Source organism: Vigna radiata, chromosome 9 (assembly GCF_000741045.1).
Source record: "Vigna radiata var. radiata cultivar VC1973A chromosome 9, Vradiata_ver6, whole genome shotgun sequence".
NCBI lineage: Eukaryota > Viridiplantae > Streptophyta > Magnoliopsida > Fabales > Fabaceae > Vigna > Vigna radiata.
In genome coordinates, this window is record NC_028359.1 from 13,986,202 (window position 1) to 13,997,366 (window position 11,165).

Sequence of the window (11,165 nt, forward strand, 5' to 3'; positions counted from 1 at the left end):
TTTGCTTAGTCGTTTGTATAAACTTTTTGGTGCAAACTTCCTTATTGTACTACCGTTCGGTATAAGTAGAATCTAGTACCGTTTGATCAAATTTGTAAAGTTGTTTGAGACTCCCGGTTGATGTACAGTTTAAATATTTATGAATCTTTCATCTATTTTTATTATGTACATTGACTTATTCTTCACTGTTCTCTTTTGTATTATTCTTGATAACTCCTTAAGATATGTATAGTTTAAATCTATATTTATTGGGATGTTATAGTAAAAATATATATTGAAAGTCTCATGTTCTTATTATTATCAACTAAAAATAAATGTATATATATATAAAGTAAATGTAAATAAATAAAAGAAATGGAGTATAAAACTATGGACATTGTTTGATTAAATTATAAAGAAAGGCGTCGGTTTCTTAGTAGCAAACTCAATATAACAACTTTAAATGGACGGACTTTCTTTAGTGTATATATATATATATATATATATATATATATATATATATATATATATATATATATATATATATATATATATATATATATATATATATAAGAAGTGGTAAGAATGATTTTGTAAATATAAGCAAAGCAAGAATTTAAGGTTCACCAATAAAAGAATGAAATAACAAAGACAAGAAAATAGAAAAAAGGAAAGGAAATAAGAAGATAAAGGGTAAGGAAGCTTCAACAAGCAACTCTTCACTAAAGCATTATTAAAGACAATTACAATAAGTTTTTAGAAATAAATTTTTGCCATAATTATAAAAGTAAGAAATTACGTCTTGCATAATAAAAAAGTATTTACATTATTTCTATACACAATTATATTCGTGTCGCCATCATCAATATTTTATTCGTCTTTTATGTATAAAACTTTTAAGATTGGTAATTTATTTTTAAATGAATTTAATTATAGAAAGCACTGTTTTCACAGTAGTAATTATCTTAAAACGTATTAAGTTTACTATCACCTTTTGGGCTGCTGCTGGTGTGCGACTACCAACGAATACCCATGGTAAGGCAGTCCTAATGCTTGGTGATTATATTTTAATATTTTTAATAACTGTATTATAGTAACCCAATTAAAATTATTTTAGTGATAGTTGACGACAAAACTTAAACAGACAAAAAAAAAAATAGTTTATAGGAAAAATTTGAAGAGGAGAGAATATAAAATTTTGAAAGTCTTGGGCAACTAAAATCATACTTTACCAAAATAAATATAATATATATAATCTAAAACAGGAAACAAAAATATATACTCAGCCTAAAGATAACATAACATAAGTCAGATGAATCAAATTCTTCCGCAGCTCTCCCATAGAGTGTTTGTTCCAGCTAATGATATAACTTCAATCTCAAAACATCTCAACATATCCAAACACGCTATTAGATATAGAACTGAGAAAAGGCCTAAGACAAAAAAAAAAGGATTAATCAACCCAAGGCAGAAGGAATTACTGTGATATGCCTCAAAGGGTGTGTGATGTCTGTGCCCCCTGCATGCTGCACAAACTCAGCAGGTGAAAATGTGCTTCCATGGCAGACACAAACAATGCTAACCTCAGATTTGTTATATCTGTATAGGAACCCATGAACAGTTTTCCCATTGTTCCCTTTTGCAGACACATAAGGCATTTGAGGGAGTAAAGATGTGTGTGAGAGAGGCTTCGGAGGCTTTCCCAGCTCACCTTTCGCCTCCATCAAGGGGGCTGAGTTTTCGTTCGACAAAGACTTGTTCTCAACTGCCATTGTTAGAACTGCATCCTGGCTTGTGGGAGCTTCTTGCTTGATTTTCATATGCTCGGGTGAAGAGGGGTTTGGTTTTGGTTGAGCTTCCTTTGCAATGTGCTTTCTTTCCTCCGTGTTGTTGCCTTGTTTGGCTTTCATGGGGTGAGATGAAGCAGAAGCACTTTCTTCAGGTTGGGTTCCTATGCTTGTTTCCTTGGAAGTGGTCAAATGGGGTTGCTCTGCCAAAGAATGAACTGAATGGCTGTGGCTATCACTGCTTCCCCCATCTGAGAAAACATATGTTTGCAACAATCGTTAAAATATATCCGATTAAACATCAAAATTACACATTTATTCAAACTTAAACTGGCAAACATTGCAACAACATATATACACAAACTAAAAATTCCTTTTCTTTTCATGACATTTGACTTGTCTGTTTATGACAAAAAAAAATGGCAACTTTTCCTCTTCAAATGAATTCACTGACCCAACTTGAGTGAACAGGATAAGGTTGATCTGCATTTTGTTCTATAGATGCATGGGACCGTGATTCTCGATATTTATATTTGATTTTTCAAAACAAAATTAAAATTCCCCATAGATGCTCGATTTAATGTGCACATGCAAATAACCCCAGATTCCAAAAAATGCAACTTCATAACACTACAACACAATTTTTCTTTTCTTGATTCGACTTTTGACAGCATCATATGCTAAAACAACAGTTACTTCACACAGCTCTCAAACTGAAATCAGTCAATGAATAATTTTTCTATCGTTACAGGTCCATGCAAGCTGCTGCGCCAGTTACAATAAACAGCAGAAGAATAAATGTAGAAGAACAGAAAAAACTTAAAAATGGATAAATTAATATAATAATCACCTTCACGAGAAGAGCTTTGGTAATCCGAAACCGCAGAAGAGCTGCACTTAGAAGAACCGTTAGACTTTTCCGTTTTCTTATCACAACCGTTACCGCCGTCAACTCCACCTGCATGTTTCTGGCTTCCGACCCAGCACGGTAACGGAAAGCCGGTATTCAACGGCAAGTACTGGACCGTGGTAAACTGGTGAACGCGGAAGGGTTCGGCGGTTCTCCACGGGCCAAAGGCAGTAACGGCGTTGTGGCATTCCGTTTTCTCCTTCTTAAAAACCTGTTCCCACTCGGGTTCCGTCTCTCTGATGCGCTCTCTCTTCTGCTCTCGCTTCTTCTTGGCCTCCATTCTCCGCAGCGCTTGAATCACACGCTTGTCGTGGGGGTCTACCGGGAGGCGCGTGAAGGAGTCAGGTTTGGAATCCGGTGGTGGTGCATGGGCGGTGTGCCTGCCGAAGGAGCCTCCAATGGAGAGAGCCAAATCAAGCTCTACCTCTTCAACTTCAACCATGGCTTCTGGGAAAGGTAATTCAAAATGGTTATCGTAATCGGTAACATGAGAAGAAGAGAGTGGTGGGCGTGGGATTTGCGATTTATTGGATTGGAAAAGAAACGGGAAATGAATTAATGTGCTCAGGGGGAAGGGAGAGGCACGTGGCGGAAGGGGAGAAGACAGGGGTGGGGTTAGCGACACGTAATTGGAGCGTTAACGAAGGATGCACCGCTAAATCCTTTCTTATCGAGGAACGGAGAATGAGAATCTGTTTAGCGAAGGTTCGGAGGAAGCCACGTGGCGATTGATGAGGGGAGGGGAGGAAGGACACGTGGTGGAAGGAGAGGGTGGCGTGAATCTCTAGCAGCGCGTTGCTTGAATCTCGAGGCAGGGAGAGAGCGTGGTGCCGCTTGGAAGGGAGATACACGTGGCAGGAGGAGGTGAGATGTTGAAGAGGGCACAGGTGGTCGGGCGAAACGTGGAAGGTGGTGAAGTTGAAGCGTGAAGAGTGGTTTTTAAGGTGATGGTGACGTTACGAGGAACTCAGATTGATTGGGACTCATTAAGGAAAGCGACACGTCGACGTTTTGGAGGGAATTTCTCACATACTGTTATGACTACACTACTCATCACATCATCATCATCAAAGAAAGCTACGTGTCAACCTCACCATTCTTTTCTTCCCCTGCCTCCTTTTAACTTTTAAACCTTTTAAACTTTAATTATTTATCACTGTTACAATAGAAAAATGTAAAAAAATTATTTATAATCAATAATGGAAAATCTACATAATCCATTATGTCTTGTAAACCATCACTTTCATTCTCTCTTTAAATGTTAAATGTAAATTATTATGTTTTATGCATTCATTTTTAAATTATTTTAAAATTAAAGACATAACGTTACTATCCAATCCCTATAAATAGAAGCATTTTGTTTGTACTTGTGCATGAAGATTTCAAATGGAAGCTAACATGCTTTGGCCTATAACACCGTCTTTGTTGTCTAAAATAGGACATATGCATTCAAAGTCACACTAGACTGATTCATCAAAAGTGTCCTTCTTGTAATACATAAATAACAAGTGTTTGGGCTAAAGGGTAATTTTATATTTTTAAATTATTAAAATACTATATATTTTTTATTTTCTTTTTCAAAACAATCACAATTACTTAAACAAATTCACTCATTTTGTCTTTTTAAATTTCTAATCCAAAAGAAAATGTTTTTTTATTCTATATTTATCTTCCTTTTGTTCATTTACTTTTGTTCTGTTGCTTTTGATTGCTTTCATTTTACAGTGTTTAATATAAATTTACATTCATTCTTGTTTATTTATCCTATTAGTTTCAATACTTTATTTTCATGTTATTTACAGTTCTACAATTTATTTCTTTTACACTTTATCTTACCATAACTTACTCTTTCAATGCTTACTTCATACAAAATCTTATGAAACTACTTTTTCTAAAAATAAGTAATTTTTAATTAACCTTCATTATTTTCGGACAAGCATTTTAGTTTTTTTATTAATATCTATTTTTTCACTAAATTTTAAAATATTCATCACAACAAAAATGAAAAAAAAGGACAAAATATGGTTAAATTTACTTTTATATTTATAATAAAGATAATAAATATTATAATATGATCACTAAATTAAGCTTTAATCTTTACTTTGATTAAATAAATACAAAACTGATTATTTTTCATTAAACTTTTAATTTTTTTAAACAATTGGTTGGCTTAGGTAAAAATGATAGAATGTTACTTTCCCAATATGACTTATACTTTATATTTTAATTTATAGTTTTGCGAAAATAACACTGCATAAAATATATTTTAAACAAAAGTTATTAAAATCTATAAATATAATAAATAAATAGTCATGAAAACTGTTTAATAAATATTGGACATTTGGAAACTGTGTACATTTAAGAACATTGAGTACGGTTTCCTATGATATATTTTACATTTTACACTTATTTTATTGTAGAAAGATTTCAAATTAAATATATTTATAGTCGTCCAATTTTTTTAATATTTAAATATATCTTAATTTTAAATTTTAAAATAAATAAATATAATATTTTATATAATAATATGAACCTTTTTGTTAGTAAAATTAGTATTTAAAAAATTAATGTTATTAAGTTAAATGTTTTACATTTATTCACTTTTAAAATTTAAAAATGAAAATATATTAGAATTTATGTAAAATAAAAAATCAATATTATTAAATTAAATTTATTTTATTTATTTATTTTTAAAATTTAAAAATTAAAATACTTTAAAGTTTATGTAAAATAAAAAATTAATGTTATTAAGTTAAATGTGCTACATTTATTTATTTTTAAAATATAAAAATTAAAATGCACTAAAATATAAAACAGAAACAAAAAATTTCAATATTCAAGTTTAAAAGGTAAAATTATATTTAATCTGATATTTAAAAAAATTATTTTAAAAGTGGTGATGTGGGACAGGAGGAGAGAGATGATTGATGTGGAAAAGTAAGGAAAGAGACAAAGGAATGAGGACAAAAAGGGAAAAGAGAGTGCATGGCATGAGGTATGCATGTAAGCTACGTGGTGCTTGCTCGGGCAATGTGAAGTAATGTGTACCAAGAAAGGTAGCAGATATGTGACACAGTGCCAGAGCTTTTCGAGCTGTCACTATTTCAACCTTCTCGACTTCATTTTGTGGAAGTTATCACCAACACATTCATTTCTAAATTATTGCTTTAATGGTTTCTTTTATCCTCAGTCAAATTTGTTTTTTTTTTTAAAAAAAATTCAATTTCGTTTCATATAAAAAAAATTTGTATCAATTAAGTCATTTTCGTTAATTAATTGTATTATTTTCGCTTAAGCTAAACTTTCTTGTTTGAGCGAGATTTGCAGAAAACCAAAACACAAGTTTTGTTGATATTTTTGCTTAAACTAAACAATTTTCGCTTGAACTAGATATTTTTGCTTAAGCTAAAATATATTCGCTTGAGCTAGAAATGTCCTGCAACTAAAGTTGAGCCACTGAAACTCTTTCGCGTGAGCAAAACTTAATTCGTTTGGGGCTAAAACTGAGGGTGCTCACTGGACATAAGTTTAGTGGCTTCATGGGAATAAGTTTAGTGGGAGTATTCCGATGAACATTAGGGATTTGGTCCAGTTGAGGGATTTCGATCTTAATAGGAATGAGTTTGTTGGATTGATTCCGCGTGGTTTGAATGGGACGAAGTTGGAGCGGTTGGATTTGAATAATAACCACTTCATGGGTCTGATCCCTGATTTTGCAGCAGATAAAATGAGTTTTGAAAACAATGATTTTTGCTTGTCGAAGCCTGAGGCTATGTGTGCATTTAAGCTGATGGCTCTACTGGATTTTCTTGGGGGGTTGGGTTACCCTCAGATTTTGGTTGATTCGTGGAATGACAATAATCCGTGATGGAGGTAACAAATACACCATTCAATTATTAAAGACCATGCAATGGAGGTAACATTGGATTCTCTTGTTGGATAAAGTACCACTAAAGTTAAAGTTATTCAAAATAATCATTTCCACCTTTCCATCACCATTGCACTTTATCCCTAGCCATGGCCCATGAAGCCACTAAATTTATTCCCCTGAAGTCACTAAACTTATGTCCAGTGAACACCCCAAGTTTTAGCCCCAGACGAAGTAAGTTTCGCTCATGCGAAAGAGTTTTAGTGGTTCAACTATAGTTGTAGGACATTTTTAGCTCAAGCGAAAATATTTTAGCTTAAGCGAAAATATCTAGTTCAAGCGAAAATTGTTTAGCTTTAAGTGAAAATATCAACAAAACTTGTGTTTTGGTTTTCTGCAAATCTCGCTCAGGTGAGCAAGTTTAGCTTAAGCCAAAATAATGCAGTTAACACCGTTAGTTTGTATTTAACGGAGATGACTTGATTGACACAAATTATTTCTATATGGAGATGAAATTGACATTTTTTTAAAAGGGGGACGAATTTGACACACTTCAACCAAATTGGGGACAAAAGAAGCAATTAAACCAAAATTATTTTGTGTTACTATCAAAAGTTTTAATTACTATTTTTTATTTTAAAATGTTGTTCTTATTCAAATGGGACGAGATAATCGTCTTAGTGAATATTTTGTATGTTGAACGTCTTTCTTGCTCTACATTACCGATCGGTGTAGGGGTGACTTGTAAAATATACTCTGAAGTTCAAGTTAAAATTTTTCTCTGTAGGTATTTAAATAATTTCGTTAAGGAAAAAAAGTCAGTTTACCTCGAAATTGGCCCTATTTATAGAGTTTACAAGAATTTGACCAATTAATTTACCTCTTAATAATATTTAATGTAAACCTTAACCTCTTAACAATAACCGTTGTGACATTAACTGTTTTAACTCTCCTCAGCGACTGCTGGGACCGAATAGTCATGAGGTGCTTTCTTTCATGTCAACAGTTCAGTCCTATCCTTCCAGCTTGAAACTGTGCGGTTTTTTTTCTTTCAGTTTGTCGTCGTTCTTGATCGGTCAAATATAAGTCGATAATAATAAATGTTATACATAATTTTAGTGTAGCTTATATATATATATATATATATATATATATATATATATATATATATATATATATATATATATATGGTGTTTTTTCATTTTCCATAAATTTTTATCTTAGTTATGTGTTTTCAAATTGATAAAATTATTTTTTTTCATTTTTTATTCTTACTCAAAGATATATGGTGGGTTGATTCTAATATCTCATTTATTTATTTATACACTAGTAAGTAATAACAATATAAATGCTTGTAACACGATCTTTATTCTTGTGCTTATATAACTAATTTTTAATTAAGTATTATATGACCGGTATAAAAGACACACATTCGTTTCAAACATGTAAATTGTGACAATGAATAAATATAATTTGTTACTTAATAAGCAATACTTGTAAACACGTACATAATAGATAAACACATGATTCATAAAAAAAAGTATCAAAAATCATTTTCATGTTTTTATTGGTAATTTATGTACTACTACTTTATAGTAACTTAATATATAATTTTTAGGTTAGAATTAATATCTAAATCAACATTATTTTACATTAGTAAAACATAACCTTTCTTTTCCTTATTAATAAGTTTTACGCTTAATAACAATATTTTAGGAAATGATGTTAATTGTTCTTTATGCACTAATAAAAAAAGAAAAAAAAAAGATTTATCTTCTTATTATGACATGTTTTTATTATTATCTTGAAGGCTTAGAGTGAGTTAGTAGGATTGAGTTCGTCATGTGCTCTTATCATAATGTTAAATGACAAATTTTAAATGTGTTTGTTTTGGATTTAGTTATTAGGTGAGTGAATCAAGGACTTGTTGGATGATATACGTGTTAGATTATACATTTTTTTAGAGAATGTATAGACTAATTAAGTGAGAGAAAAGAATTTTTTGTATAAAAATTATGTATTTGTTTTGGTGAGAAAATGTGAGATGTGAAACTAAATAAAAGTAAGACTTATGTCATAATTTACTGAGAGATATGTTGATACGATCCTCTTTAGGAAAAAATAATTTTTTAATTTAAATTTTCAAGAGACAACAAAAATAAATCAAAGATAAATGTGAAATAAAACAGAGAGGAAGACGTACAATCTAACATATTGATAAGTTAAGGAAAGATTCACCACAAATATGTTAAGTTTTTATAAGCTTAATACTTTTGATGGTTCCTATTTTCGTCAAGTGTGTTCGATTTGGTCCCAGTTTTTTTTTCTTGTGTTCAATGTTATCCTAAAGAATGTAATTTTTTTTTTCAATTTAGTCCTTTTTGCAAACAGCGTTTAAATCGTTAACGACAGACAGTCCAGGTGTACACAAGACTAATGAAATGACATTTAACTACCCACATGGATTCCCTTCAAGCACAATGAGGTGGATTCTTAAAGAAATGTTATTTATTTAATGAAACCCAATTTTTGATGAGCACAAATTATGAAATTAGGGTTTTTTACTTTTCTTTTGTTAAAGCCATAAAGAGGTTCGAGGCTAAGCAATCTTCTTCCCAATCTTGGTGGTTGATGAGCCATGTCTACTTCTCAATCTTCTTCTTCTTGTTGTTGCAATAGCTTGGGCTACCAAAATTTTCATTCCTCACATGGTGGTGGTTCAATGGGGTAGGGATAATCCCCATTTGCAATAAACTGCAGGTTAGGCCTCAAAGCCACAATCTGCAACAAATTAGACCCCAACAAGCACCACTTCCTAAAGCTTCCAAAATCAAAAGGCAAGAACCCCATATTCCCCAACAATTTCTTCGCATTATCAAATCCACTCTTTACGGCACCATCTTCACTATTCACAAAAATCTCAGCTAAAGGGGTTATTCACAACAAAGATAGAAATACAACTAGCACTTGATTTGCATAAAGAATCGCATGAGTAAAGCCCCAAAAACCTAAAACAAATGCTCAATTTCTTGTCGGACCTCCTAGATGTGGATCTCTCAAATGTGACCTTAATGAGCAGCGTCCCCCACATGTAAAGACTCAAAATGGGTAAAAGAATGAGAACGAAAACCCCGTTAGCGAAGAACCCATTATTTGGGGGGTGATTGGACTTGTTCCTCTTCTTGAGTTCGATGGCGATTTTGGAGGAGAGGGGCTGGTAGCCATCGATGGAGGGGGCCAAATGGCGACTTTGAGGCCATTGGATTGGGGTTGGGAACCGGGGTGGATGTAGGTCTAGAGAGCGTGAAGGAAAAGAAGGGAAATTTTGAAGAAGGTGAAGGTGAAAGAGGTTGGGTTCCCAAATTCTAAAACATGGAAGATGATGAAGTGGCCAAGATGAAGATGACGAGAGACAACCACGTCAGATAAAATAGCTTACATCATTTACTAATTGTTGACTTTGGCATTGTGTCGTTAGATTTAAACGTCATCTACAAAGGGGACTAAATTGAACATAAATTACATTCTTTAGGACAACATTGAACAGAAAAAAAAACTAGGACCATTTCGACAAACCTAACGAAAATAGGGACCATCAGGAGTATTAAGCCTTTTTTATAAGAATCAAAGTTATAATCCAACTAAGAGAATCATCTCTCAAAGAATGTAAATGAATATAATATGACTCATAAACCCTACAAGAAAGCTCAAAGACATCAGATCCAAAAATAACTTGAAAATTTAAAAACATAAAGGAATATTTTACAATTAAAAGAAAATTATAAATAATTTTAATTGTCTAAACTATGGTATAATTGCTCTACAAACCATTATCTTCATATCTTTTGAATTATAATCTTCATGAGGCATGATGAGCTTCGAGGAGATTTGTTCTTCCAAGTGTTTGGTCTTTGATCTTGTCATTGGTCCTTTGAATTGTAATGACTCTTTCTTAAGCTTTTCTTCTATAGGATCAAGGGATAGTCCTCTAACATTCCTTCTTTCTTGAAGCGAATTTGTCCTCGAATTACTACCTACATCAAATGGACATGAGTCATTAATGCTGAAACTATAACTCACTACATAATCATTCGGTAGACCCAACAATGTAAGAATTATCATTAATTCTCCTAAGAACTCGAAAATGTCGATCTACTCTAAGTAAGAGCTTAAATTTTCTTTTGGAAGGAAACCCCTCCTTCCTAAGGTGTACCCACACCCAATCTTCGGGATCAAACTTCATCTTCTTCCTTCCTTGGTTAGCCTCAAAAGTCAGTTTCTCCATCTTTATTTTTCAATATGTGCCTTCACTTCCTTGTGCAAGTTCCTAACAAAAGTAGCTTTGGCAATACCATCTATGTTAGTCATAGAATCAATATTAGGCAAAGGTAACAAATATAAGGCAGTTAGAGGGTTAAAACCATAAATTACCTCAGATGAAGACATATAAGTAGTAGAATGAACTACCCTATTATAAGAAAATTCCACACAAGGTATCCATGCCTCCTAAGTTCTCAAAATTTTATTTACAAAGCATCTAAGGAGTTGAGAAAGAGTTTAATTTATCACTTTGATTTGTACCTAACTTACCCCCACGTTGTAGAGAAGAGAAGTTTTATAC

The 11,165-nt window shown here is 32.3% G+C and overlaps 1 protein-coding gene across 2 annotated transcripts; it reads right to left on the reverse strand.

Moving 5' to 3' along the window:
• Positions 1-1,186: 1,186 nt before the first annotated feature.
• On the reverse strand, positions 1,187-3,311 carry LOC106773903 (ninja-family protein 3). Of its 2 annotated transcripts, XM_022786267.1 has the most exons (3): positions 2,617-3,311; positions 1,563-2,017; positions 1,187-1,412 (listed from the first exon to the last, which is right to left on the reverse strand). In XM_022786267.1, the coding sequence occupies exons 1-3, from the start codon at positions 3,116-3,118 to the stop codon at positions 1,389-1,391; spliced, it is 981 nt and encodes a 326-aa protein (XP_022641988.1). In that variant the 5' UTR covers positions 3,119-3,311; the 3' UTR covers positions 1,187-1,388. The 2 variants fall into 2 exon arrangements, with proteins under 2 accessions (XP_022641988.1, XP_014516156.1); XM_014660670.2 differs by having other exon boundaries at positions 1,187-2,017.
• Positions 3,312-11,165: the final 7,854 nt, after the last annotated feature.